This window comes from Watersipora subatra, chromosome 11, assembly GCF_963576615.1.
Source record: "Watersipora subatra chromosome 11, tzWatSuba1.1, whole genome shotgun sequence".
Lineage (NCBI taxonomy): Eukaryota > Metazoa > Bryozoa > Gymnolaemata > Cheilostomatida > Watersiporidae > Watersipora > Watersipora subatra.
Window position 1 is genome coordinate 6,382,441 of NC_088718.1, and position 13,763 is coordinate 6,396,203.

The following is a 13,763-nucleotide window of genomic DNA, read 5'->3' on the forward strand; positions in this document are numbered from 1 at the left end:
TAGCCAATCAGACCTCAAGGAAAAACTATGCAGTGCCTAGTTTTCCTGCTACTAACAATCCTAGCAGTACAAGCCAGCCCTGCTATAAAATGGTATGAACTGCAACCTTCACTTGACTCCAGCTCTGCCGGTAAACTTTCTCCAAACAATGTGCTTACTCAGTGGGAATTGTTCAAAAGACAGTATGGTGAGTTTATCAACATTTGAACATAGGAAAAGTATATGTATTGACTGGCCTAGCAATGTCTTCTATTTAGGTAGATGTTTCAGTACTAGTCAAGGTGTTTTGTGTTTACATCTTTCGAGTTTCATTTTCTAATTTCATATGTAGGATAGTGAAACTCAATAGAAATATAAGTCTGCAGTTGTGATTAAACAGCTCTAACAGGATATGTAAAAATAGCCTTAAATCCCTAACGCCATGAGTTGATAGTCAACCACTGAAAGCATTATTATAAATGGAGATGTATATAAGGCATCCCAAAGAAAACATTGTCCTGTGTAGTCACTAATGCATTAATAAAACTCAGCCCTCTTCACCTGCCTGGAAAGCTGTTTAACAGTGTTTACATGTGTCAGGTAAAATTATTAATAAATTAGGTAATAAATTATTAAAATTAAATATATTTAAATCGTTTAAATTTCTAATATACCTAGTATATCTAATTTAGTGCAGTACAATATTAAAGCTTTGTCATGTGAGAAAAATAAATAATAAATAAGTTTAATATATTATATTTAAAATATTTACAAATATACAATGTATATAAAGAACATACAACTGTATACATAACTGTATTGACTGGCCTAGCAATGGTCGCTATGCAGATAGATGTTTCAGTACTAGTCAAAGTGTTTTAGTGTTTGTATTGCTCGAATTTCATTTTCTATATTCATCTGTAGGACAATGAAATTCAATAGAAACATAAACCTACAGTTGTGATTAAACAGCGCTCTATAAGAATCTATAGAAATAGCCTTGAATACCTAACTCCATTCGTCAATAGTCAACCGCTGAAGACACTATTATAAAGGGCGATTTATATAAGAAATGCTAAAAAACCATTGGCCTCGGTAGTCACTAACGTATTAATGAAAATCGGTGCCTTTCACCAGCCTGTGAGGCAGTTTAACAGTGTTTACAGGTGTAATATGGTCGTTTTTGTCAAAATAAACGCATCTTTATATATATACACATTTACAGGCCTATATATAAAGACCTATATGTTAAGTCTTATGTATATAGTCCTATTCATACATATTATCTCATACTGACTTGCTTATCATATCCAACCTACAGGCAAGTCATACAGTGAGGATGAAGAACAGTCTCGCTTTCAAAAGTTTTCCAAGAACTTTGAAAAGATTGTGCATCACAACGCAGAACACGAGAAAGGACTCCATACTTACTCAATGGGACTAAACCAGTACTCTGATATGGTACAGTATTTTGTAACATATTTATTAATTCTATCGAACTAAAACATAATATATTAAAGATTCAGTGTGAAAAACCTTTAAACCATTATTTAGTAAAAGTTATTTCTGTTGTAATGTCAATTTTAGCAAGTTTATCTTGAAAAGTCCATCTTTGTCTTTTTTGCTAACATGTAGTTGGGAAAACATGTACAAAGTGCTCAGTAAAGACCTTTTTTAATAGATTATGGTATTAGTTCAGTGAATATATCATAAATCAATTATAAACCATTGTACTTAGGTTTTATTCAAAGCAAAATTAAGATAGAAGTTTTCTCTCATGTTAACAAATGATAAACAAAGAGAACTAACAAGTTATTATGTAGTATTGTATCAGAGGTAGTCAAACTTATGGTATCACTTGTCAAACTAATATTCCAAATAGGCAGCTTAGTGGATTTTGTCAACTAACATCATAGATGTGTACAGTAAATCACCTGATTCCTGTAAACAAGAATAGAAGGCTAGATGCTGTTGCAGACCATGTCAACCATAATATGTTCAAAGTTTTGGTCATCATAAACCAGTCATGATCCAAATCAGTTACATATTTTGTGGTAAGTATAAAATAGTAAGTGCTGTTAGCCTTGATGCACCAGGAGCCATTGGTCATGTGATTAACTACTAGTGATGTGTTCTTTTAGGATATTTTTGAAGTAAGAATGAATTTGAATGGCTATAGGATGCCAAAAAACCACACAAGTTCTGCTTCCACTTATCTCCCTCCGGCAGCTGTTAGCTCTCTTCCGGTGACAGTTGATTGGAGATCCAAGGGATACGTCACAGGGGTCAAAAATCAGGGACATTGCGGTTCTTGCTGGGCCTTCAGTACAGTAAGTAAACTATCTTAGACTCAACTCTCTGAACTTGTGTAATGAGAATGGTTTGACATGTAGAGCAAGTGCTATCATACAGCATCTAGTAAGAACCAGTAAGTAAACATTTAATACAGTAAGTTGACATATCCAGCATTTTTATAGAAATACTACTGAATGCTTGGCGTTGCACGGGTAATAAAAACGTTTTGTAAATTACTAATTTATTTTTAATCAGCATATACAGCATTTGCCATTCTAAATTTTAAATGAAGGTGTTCATTTATTTCTGTGTTCATTATAAGTTTAATTAAGTCTTTTCTATATATACACATGTTTATAGGATTTTGGGGAAGTCTGGGCATGTATTTTTCTTCTAGTACACGGGCAGTCCTGTGCTTCTATTAAAGATTGGCAAGTGTAATAACTATATCCACAATTATTCTGTACTATGGCAGTATGGCCGCATAGTGTAGTGATTAGCACGCCTGTTTGTAAAACTGGTGTTTCTTAGTTAAATTCCAGTATGAAGCGGTTTTTTGGTCCTAACACTAGCAAGTGAGCATATTTTATCGCTATAACTGGACATACGACAGACCAACAAACAAACACTTGGATTTAAATAAAATAATCATCATGAAAAATCAAACTGTAAACATCTGATGTGAATGCTTTAACTCTTGTTACTCCCAAGACGGGTTGAATATACTTACTTGTTGCAAGATATAACGTTGAAGTAAGCTTTAATATAAGCATCTCTCACATCTTGTATAAATACACCCACTAGTTTAAAATATCTCTCAGACTTACACCATCCTGCTAGACCTCTGTGTAGTTGGTTATAGCTTTGACTAAAAAGCAACAAATCTATGAGCATTATGTTGTTAGCAAGAACTGAACAAAATCATACCTTGTTGTACTTATCCCTTGCTTATAGATATTACTTGGTATGGTAGAACTTAGTGACAATGCGAAACCAGTTTAGTTGCAAGAAATGGAGTCCATATTGATGCAACAAGTTTCTTGTTTTATTCATGAAGTTACTGGATCAACCAACACATATCTGAAGTCGTGCTTGGCATATTGTAGCCTATATGAACCACAGGTGTATTATGCTAGTTCTAGATATACTGGTAATGCAGATAAAACTATATTTATTTTCTTGTATAAACACACTCACTAGTTAGAAATCTCTCTCAAACTTACACCAATCCTGCTAGGTATGTGTCTAGTTAGTTATAGTTTTGACTAAAACTGATATTGCAAATAAAACTATACTATGATTAGTTGAGAGGATATTACAAGCAAATTGAAAAAGTAACTTCAGCTTTATTATAAAAAGACAATGTCTGGTAGTTCTACAACTGAACTTCACAACTTTACATGCCAAACAAAAGTCCTATCTGGATGTGCTAATCTGTTTACCATAAAATAGGTCGAAAGAGCAAAAGCAAAACATTAACAAAATTGAGCTATCAGCCCACATTTCTGATGAGTTAATTGTAAAACCTGCTAAATTCATGGCATCAGTTTGCGTAGTGAGATAAAAATAAAACAGTCATAACATCATCACCAGCAGATTGCATCAGCAAAACGAAAGTGAGTGACAAGCTGATCAAGAAGAAATTAGCCTCTGGACCAACTAAATTGCGTGAGTTTGACAAAGGATGAGGCAGTGTTTGATTTACTGACCTATATTGCTATGAAACCGTACAAGGAAGCTACACACACTTTATGCTTGCAACATTCTTTATAGATGAGACGATTCCAGTAAACTGAGGATGGGCTCCAATTAATAGTAATTTAATATAAACAAAGTAAAATAGATTAGCTCTTGAAGGAAGTGTGAGCAGTTTCTACTTACTAAGTTTTTATACAGCGATAGCCTAGAGATGCAAGGATGCATCATTGTGGAAGCGCTACTCTAGGCTGAGAATCAGATCATATTTCCATAAAATGATATAGGGCTACATATAATAGTAGAGCGATAGTTGTGTGATGCCTTATATTAAGGTTATATTTATTAAGATGAACTTGCACAGTTTTATTGTAGATTTTATTAGAAAGAATCGGTATCTTTTATAATTTGTGATTGTTTTGATGTTTGAGATGTTCTAATGGTCAGAATGTTTCAAGATTAAAATCGATACAACTAAATCGAGATTAAAACGCTCTGCAGAAAAACACAAGCAAAATGTCATCACTAGTTGTTATCATTACGGTAGTTGATATCGGCTATTGTGTAGAAGTTGCAGTTTCGTTAATAATTGCAACTATAGATGTCATTATTGCTCTTTCGATTAATCTGAACGTTGTAATCAAAATCAAATTTTATCGATTTTAATTTTAAATCATTTTGGCAGTCAGATCCCTCAACCATCACAAACAATTGCAAATGATAGTAAAATACCGAGACTTTCTGATAAAATCTACAAAAACTTTGTGTAAGTTCATCTTTAAGAGGTCAAGGACAAAACAAATAGATTAGGCCATTTCTTCAACAAAAATTTCTGCATATGAAGCTACAGGAAAGTAAGACCAAGCAAGAGCAAGCAGGCCGTTGTGAACTATTCGACGCCACTGGTCCTTAAGGCTACCTTCATGGCACAAATATGGTGCATGGCATGGGTGTTTCGCTTCCAAACAGCGACGCCAAAGGACGACAGAATGAAAGTGAAACTGCTGTTACCATGATGACATTGCAGCTTTATATAGCAGCGTTTCACTAGGCTACCCCTGTTTGGAAACATAGGAAATGTTATGTAGGTAATACTGGCTTGTTGGCCAATTCAATATGCCGGAGTAGGAATGGTTACATAAACCGCACATACAGAGAGATGATCGAATACGGCGGGTGCCCGGGGAAGAAAGACTACCCTGCTGGGCATACCCTAAATAATGGGTAAAAATGATTGAAAAATGAACGTATCAATAATGACAGCAAGCTGTATGGAGATATCAGCAAGTGCAATTAAAAAAAATTTTAATTTTACATGAAAAAAGACTTAATTGTTATTGTACCATTCTTTACGGTCCGCAATTTTCTTCAACTGTTGTGGGCAGTAAAAGCATAGTTGATAGCCAAACATGGTGGTGAAAGTATTTCAATTTATTTTATGTTTTCTATTTGGTCATATTTATTGATAATAGGGACTGAGCAGTTAATGCTAGACTAATCAGACAATAGACAATTGATAATGAGCCAATCAGCGAGTGCGCAATTAATAATGGGCCAATCAGTGAATGCGCAATTAATAATGGGCCAATCAGCGAGTGGGCAATTAATAATGGACCAATCAGCATTTAGTTCACGCAACAGGTCATTGTCGCATTATACAAGCCCAATGATAAATTACAGGAAGTAGTCTTAGCATAAGTATTCAAGCAACAAGTGTAGACACAATCCTAATATACTAATATCAACATTCTCCAACCGTTTCAGAACTGTAAAGCTGGCTATTTTAGCACAAGTACTACCTAGAAGCCCTGATTTGTTCTGCTGGATTACAACTATTATACTACACTTTTATATGTTCTTTCTCTTAGTTGACCTCCTGTGTTAATTTCTGTTATAATAAAAATAATTTTATGGAATAAACATTACATTCATCTGCTTAAAGCTGTGTGTAAACTAGGCAATAAATTGTTATTGGCTTTTGGCTGCTTTCTGTTACTTTCAATTTGATTGATCACTTGAAATTTTAACAAGCTTGTTCCGCGGGTCAGCCAACTTGTGAAATATTTTACTGTACCAAAAATGAATTTCATTTTTATTTCATTTTAACCACATGTACCCAAGTATCAGCTAGTATGTGCATAGTTTTACACAATAGACAGTGAAGGTTCACACTATATCACAGTATGTCAGTGTTAATCACACAATACTCCGGTGATAGACTGTGATAAAAAAGTCCACACTATCACAAACCCAACCGGGTTTACATCAGCAAAATGTCGTGGCATAGCATTTTCATTATACAATGCGACAGAGAAATGGTAAAATACTAGTCCTGAAGCGACTGTCACAAAATAAAATATGGATTGAGCAATCCATGACAACCAATCATCATCGTCGATGCGGTACGCAATGCACAGACTGCCATGGATGTTCAGCTAATTATCGGGAAAGTTTGACAGCTTAAATCTTTCCCAAAGTATCCGCGTTGCATCGATGATCTCTTTGGTTTTGCGGTGCATATATCCGACGAATAATAGCCAAGAAATAAGCGCCGAGATTTGCAACACTGAATGAACCAACCTTTAATACATTAACTCACCAGACCATCTGGCAGAAAGTTAGAACTCCTGAACTCAAGTACTAATACTATAGCGTAGCTAGTTAGTTTAATGACGTACATTGACACTATGATAATGCACTTCACACGCCGTCTTATTAGGGTAGGCAGTCTTTATTTCAAAAATGATTTTACATCCATTTTAAAGCTAGTAATGGCTGACGCTTTTTGTCATGGTCATTGATTTTTGATCCACTTAGGTACTCAATTGCTGCAGGCCTGTATTCCCTGGTTGCAGGTTTGGGCTGCAAATGTTAGGCGACTAGTTATGAACACCTGGAAGGTCTTTCTGAAGCTAGTTTGCGATGGCACAAGTTTTAAATGATAAGGAAAATGCAAGTTTGGGGGTCTTCTTTACACCCCCACTATAAGCAATAAAGTTCAGTTTCCAAGTCTTAACAGTCCACAAGATCACTCATTTGGTGAGATTACCACGGAGACATTATAGAATGCTAGTTGCTAGTAAATTAGTTGTTGAAATTTCCAACTTGGGAGTTCCGAGTGAATGAGCTTAGACTGCAATTTTTAGTACTTCGCCGCTTTAAATCACTAAAATGTTGAGGCAGCTCAGCCGCCCAGCCGCCCCAAGGAATACAGCCTGCATTGCTGCCTGTTAAGTGTTGATATCTTAGTTCATCGCAATTTCCCACAGCTACTCAATTAAAAACTTCTATTTTCAGCTGTTTATTTTCATTAGAAGCTAGTTAGTCTTCTACATGTATATCTTCATCACTATATAACCACTTGTATTTACTCAGACCATACATGTGTGACTATGTGATGTCTTGTCTTGCTCCTGCATCATCTAGAAGTCTGTTCTAATAATCACCTTCAAGATTTTTAACTATCCCTCTAGTTATATGTTTACAGCACACTGACTAGGTTATGTTTATATTTTATTGCTATATACTGCATTATGTGTAGTACAAGATTATCATTAAATATATAGTCATGTTGTAATTAGATGTCCATGGTTTTACTATTTAAACAGTACAGCTGAGTCCTCAAATATGACTGATACACGTATATTCCCTTTTCAATACTATTATTATCTTGACAGTACATCCAGAATTTTATGAAAATGATTATACAGTAAAAAAGGATTCTCACTATAATCCTAGATTTTTGAAAACCAGTCTAGCATTACCAATATTTTGTACTGCTTCCGGTCAAAAAGCAATTGAGTATAGAGTTTCACCGGAATGGGACAGTCTCTCAATAGACTTATGTAAAATTTCAACACTTAGTAGCTTTAAAAGAAATGTCAAGAGCCACTTATTAAGCTTAGATTAATCGAGATTGGTCTACTTTTCTAATTTTCGTGAAATGGTGAATTTTTTCTTCATTGTTGAGTTATACCAACTTCTGTAGGCTCAGTATTTGACTAGCTGCAGTGTTACTGTGCATGTGGGCCTCATCATGCCTCAATATATAAAGAAATTAGGTTTCGATTTATTTTTTTCTAATTATTCATAATTGTAACTATGTTTATTTTTTGCTTGATGTTATATTTTTGATTAGATAAAACAGGCACACAATAAGACTCCACATTTTGAAGTTATTAGTATGAGTTTCACCATTATATGATAATCCTGTAGACCGGCTCTCTGGAAGGGCAGCACTATGCCAAGACAAAGAAATTGGTGTCACTCAGTGAACAGAATCTTGTGGACTGTTCCACGAGGAATAATGGGTGTAATGGAGGCAACATGGGGTTGGCTGTTGATTACATCATAAGTAATAAGGGTATGTGTTGATTACCTTATAAGTAATAGGGGATGTGTTGATTGCATCATAAGTAATAAGGGTATTTGTTGAATACATCACAAGTAATAAGGGTATGTGTTGATTACATCATAAGTAATAAGGGTATGTGTTGATTACATCATAAGTAATAAGGGTATGTGTTGATTACACTATAAGTAATAAGTGTATGTGTTGATTACATCATAAGTAATAAGTGTATGTGTTGATTACATCATAAGTAATAAGGGTATGTGTTGATTACATCATAAGTAATAAGGGGATGTGTTGATTGCATCATAAGTAATAAGGGTATGTGTTGAATACATCATAAGTAATAAGGGTATGTGTTGATTACATCATAAGTGATGAGGGTATGTGCTGATTACATCATAAGTAATAAGGGTATGTGTTGATTACACTATAAGTAATAGGGGATGTGTTGATTGCATCATAAGTAATAAGGGTATGTGTTGAATACATCATAAGTAATAAGGGTATGTGTTGATTACATCATAAGTAATAAGGGTATGTGTTGATTACATCATAAGTAATAAGGGTATGTGTTGATTACACTATAAGTAATAGGGGATGTGTTGATTGCATCATAAGTAATAAGGGTATGTGTTGATTACATCATAAGTAATAAGGGTATTTGTTGAATACATCATAAGTAATAAGGGTATGTGTTGATTACATCATAAGTAATAAGGGTATGTGTTGATTACATCATAAGTAATAAGGGTATGTGTTGATTACACTATAAGTAATAAGGGGATGTGTTGATTGCATCATAAGTAATAAGGGTATGTGTTGAATACATCATAAGTAATAAGGGTATGTGTTGATTACATCATAAGTGATGAGGGTATGTGCTGATTACATCATAAGTAATAAGGGGATGTGTTGATTGCATCATAAGTAATAAGGGTATGTGTTGAATACATCATAAGTAATAAGGGTATGTGTTGATTACATCATAAGTGATGAGGGTATGTGCTGATTACATCATAAGTAATAAGGGTATGTGTTGATTACATCATAAGTGATGAGGGTATGTGCTGATTACATCATAAGTAATAAGGGTGTGTGTTGATTACATCATAAGTAATAAGGGTATGTGTTGATTCCACTATCTAGATAACTGACTAAAGGAAGAATTAACACACAAAGCATATTGTTTGAGTTACATGGAAAAATGGTTGGCAAAAATAATAAGTGCTGAGTAATTTTAGTTTTCAAGTTATATTTTTGCCGAGAGTAACAAGTAGTGGATAGGGTGTTAGTTTGTTAGTGGAAATTCTTTTAAAATGAATCGATAAGGAGTTGGGAATCTATAGGCTATATATAGTATATATATAGAATATTTATAAATTCAAGTGTCTGTCATTATTCATATGTCCAGTATTAGAGATTGCTTAAAATACAAACACTTGAACTACTAGAAGAACTTGAACTAGCATGCTTGAATCACTGGAAGAAAAATATGTGTTAAGTTACTCAAATTCATTGGGTAAAGAAACAGCCAATGGAATCTTCATTACCTGTTATTGCTTATAAGTTATTTTAAATCTTGACTTAATGTGGAGCATAAAAAGAAATGTTTTTCCACCATCTGTTTCAGCTATGCTTTGAGCTTTCAAATGTTTGAATTATACTTTGGCTGGACACACACAGAAACAGCCAAACACCTTCATTTAAAAGTTAGCATGGTAAATGTTGTATATGTTGACTAAAAATAAATTTTCTGTGCGAAACCTTTTTTATGGCTCGAGCAACTCCGGGCATTCACCTATCATTTACTAAGAGATCATTATGTAATGTCACCATAACAAAGCTTGTATTCCACTGTATGAGTAGGCCCTGTGATCCGTCTTAAAAATGACCAACTTTTGTCTGTTGTAAAACCATAGAAGCCTTTGTAGGGATAGACACAGAGGCTTCGTACCCTTACACTGGTAAACAGGGTACCTGTAAGTTTGACCCTAAATCTGTTGGAGCAACTGCCACAGGATATGTTAAAGTCCGTTCAGGTAATGAAGCTGCCCTCATGTCTGCTGTCGCCAATATTGGTCCAGTCAGTGTGGCAATTGATGCCTCTCATGACTCATTTCAGAGTTATAGTTCAGGTAAGTTTAAATACCCTAAACAACTCTTTGGTACTTCAAGGTGTAAATTATACGTAGTGAACAACACGAATCTGCATCATGTGGCCCTAGGTTGCTTAAGCCAGTCACCTTAGGAAAGCAGATGGTTATTGCTGAGTAGGTTTATGTTTGGGAATGCTGTCTTTGCAGATATTAAACAGAAATACAATTTTAATGCACTCATATTAATTGGCCATATCATGCAAAACCTTTGCAATTGATGCATTGACCCCAAGTCAAAAAATTGTCTACTCCAACGAGAGTAAGTTTTAGCGACCCTGCGAATGATGACATATATTAATGATTCGATGTACTAGACAAACAGTTTTTTGTACGAGAGGTTTGGGAGAATCACAAAAATTCTGATCACGGAGTCATCTGACTAGCTGGTCTTCCACACACTATGTTCAAGAATATGAGAGGCTAACACCCTTATGGTAGCTGTATTGATAACTAGTCAACTCACAGCTACTATTCAACAGACCTTCTGATAGCATAACTATGACCCACTATTCAAACTACCTTTATCAAGTTTGAATCACTGCATACTAAATGAAAAAGCATGCTAGCTTCTTTCTCTTCGCATTTGTGCATCAACTGAAACAGCAAATCTGGTTAGAGTTATGCTCTATTTTCTCTTCTAAAGCGCGAACATTTATCATCTAAACTTGCTGGCAAGTCTTTATTGTGATCAGATATAATAGTTGCTGTAGTTTGCCTTCACACACTCTAATTCAATGCTATAGTTGATCTAATCTACATTGTAGGAGTCTATTCTGAAACTGGTTGTAGCTCATACAATCTTGATCATGGTGTTTTGGTTGTTGGCTATGGAACGTACCAAGGACAAGACTACTGGTTGGTCAAAAACAGGTCCGTCAGGTTTTATTCATCAGACATTAGCAGCAACTCAAGTAGTTTTCTGTTTCAAAACTTCAACCCTGTTATTTTAATCATAAAAATTTTTAACATCTATCTATATATATATAAATCTCAAAGTTTGTGTGTGCTTCGGTTTGTCCAGCTATAGCTATCAAAATATTGGATGAAGAATCCATATCGCAGAAGATTTGATCTCAGAACCTCCCATTTTCCAGGCAAATACCTTACCAATTAAGCTACATGAGATTGATGCTTTCATTGGGCGATATATGTCGCTATGTGGGTGAAAATACGCTACCACTCTCTGATAGGGCGCAAAGTAATTTTATGCTTGCTCTCACGGTTCTTATTAGTGAGCTTTCTCAAATTAGTCATTGGCAATGTGCCAGGCTAATGACAAGTGGCAGGTAACTACATTACCTCTCACTGTTTGTAAGATGATTTTTAATACCCATGAACGCCTTTTATATGCTTTTAAAAATCGCTTTCATTATCTGTCCTCTTTAAATTTGTTTCATTTTCTTGCAGTTGGGGACCAAGCTGGGGAATGGGTGGCTACATTATGATGTCAAGGAACAAAGGCAACCAGTGTGGTATTGCAAGCTTAGCTGGATATCCTCTCGTTTAGTTAACTCTAGAAACGAGTTTACTAACCGCAAATTCAAAATGACTCGATGAACTGATCGATTTTTAGCCTTAAGAAACTCTGAGTTTTAAAGCATTTTGTACTTTTCGCATATTTTACCCTTTTGTAACACTTTTTATATACTTTAGAAATGGATATCAACATTTATGCATGTATTTCATGCTGCTTAAATAAATATACAACTTGTACACATTCTTCTCACATTGCTAGCCTAAGAATGTTGACCTTCATTCTGACCTTTCCCGTTCAAGTATCTCTTGTCTGGTTGGCTGATAGTAAGTGTTCCGTAAACATTTGCAACTATAAAAACCTTTGCTTAATAATGTATGTTTGGAACTCACACTAAAAATAAGGTCGTGTAACAGCTGACGAAAATGCTTCTATCGCAAAAATATCAAAATCAAGTGTCAAATTTAATATCAATATTAAGAGTTGTCTTATCTTTCACTATGTTAAAAGGCAATAATAACCTGTTTGATGCAGGTGTCCATAGTTCATTTTCCAGCCAATTGAAAGTAAGCTAGCAACACATAGATTACTGTTTGCTACTGATGATCAGATTAGCATATTTTATCATTGTCTTTAGGTTTACAATAAGATCCAATGTGGAACTGTCGGGCAGCCCTTTTTGCTTTATGTTTGCATTTCTGTTGTCTATAGGGAGGACAACCCTTTGCTAACATTATCGGTTTCAGTTATTATGCTGATGATATAATAATTGAAACAGATTGCGTTAGCAAGTGAGAATGATTGAAGCAGATGCTTCAATCATTATTATAATATAATAATGATTGATATAATATAATACAGCTGTTGTTATAATAATTGAACATGAGCAATAATTCTGTTGATAGCACCCTTCAGGGTTGCTAGCATCGGAGTTGTTACTCAGGTTAAAGGTATGACAATAAATGTCCACACATGCAAACTCAAATATAGCATTCACTTTAAATAACAATGTGTGATTCGTTGTGAAAGTGAGTTCATTGGCTACTCAAATTGAAAATTGGTCCAAAATCGTCCATTGATTGGGCACAGCGTGATAAACCTTTTTTCTTGACAAAATCGGTCTCAAGCTCACTTGCTCATTTCACACAAGGGTATTCTCGACCAATGGACTAAATTGCTTACACGACCGGCATGAAATCAGCTGGTGTGAATGCAGCTTAACTTGGGCATTTTAATTTTGTATGACCTTCAAAGTCATACAAAATTAAAACTTTTAAACTTTAGGGAAAACATTCAAACTTTTTTCAGCATAATTCGCCAAAAAAGCCAGAGCGATGCTATTCCCAAAAATTTTCTGTTTAATACGTAATGAAGTGGAATTTTGTTAACAGGATGAAAGAAGTTTTCTAACCACTGACCTTTTGTTCAAAAGGATTGCAACTCCAACTTTGCTACTGGTTTTAAAGGAAAACTATTACCGAATTTCCCATAAGAAATGCTAACTGAGAGAAATAGAGCATGTGATCATCTATCGTCTTCAACCTGCGCTATATGTTAGTTAATTTCTTACTGTTAGTGGTTGCCATGCAATAAGCAAATGAACTGCACATTATCAGAAAGCCTGTGTGACTTGCCGACTTTCACGAGTTGTGTAATAACTATACAAAACAATACATTTGACATGAAAACTGGATTGAGCTGGATTAACTCATTAACTGGATTAAGACTCTAATCGATAAATTGTCAATAATAAATCTAAAGTCTGAAAATGCTGCTGAGATTGATTGAGTAGATGATAGCAAAGGGAAAT

General features: G+C 34.7%; 1 protein-coding gene across 1 annotated transcript; it reads left to right on the forward strand.

Moving 5' to 3' along the window:
* Nucleotides 1-12,205, forward strand: LOC137408291 (cathepsin L-like). Its single transcript, XM_068094751.1, has 7 exons — nucleotides 1-187; nucleotides 1,301-1,440; nucleotides 2,121-2,309; nucleotides 8,185-8,332; nucleotides 10,255-10,458; nucleotides 11,244-11,349; nucleotides 11,887-12,205. The coding sequence occupies exons 1-7, from the start codon at nucleotides 28-30 to the stop codon at nucleotides 11,984-11,986; spliced, it is 1,047 nt and encodes a 348-aa protein (XP_067950852.1). The 5' UTR covers nucleotides 1-27; the 3' UTR covers nucleotides 11,987-12,205.
* Nucleotides 12,206-13,763: the final 1,558 nt, after the last annotated feature.

What these genes read in the sequence shown, in the direction of transcription:
- LOC137408291 (XM_068094751.1), top strand. Translation starts at nt 28, where the DNA reads ATGCAGTGCCTAGTTTTCCTGCTACTAACAATCCTAGCAGTACAAGCC. An exon ending in ATTGTTCAAAAGACAGTATG is followed by an intron (nt 188 to 1,300) that starts GTGAGTTTATCA and finishes TCCAACCTACAG; the next exon opens with GCAAGTCATACAGTGAGGAT. An exon ending in TACTGGTTGGTCAAAAACAG is followed by an intron (nt 11,350 to 11,886) that starts GTCCGTCAGGTT and finishes ATTTTCTTGCAG; the next exon opens with TTGGGGACCAAGCTGGGGAA.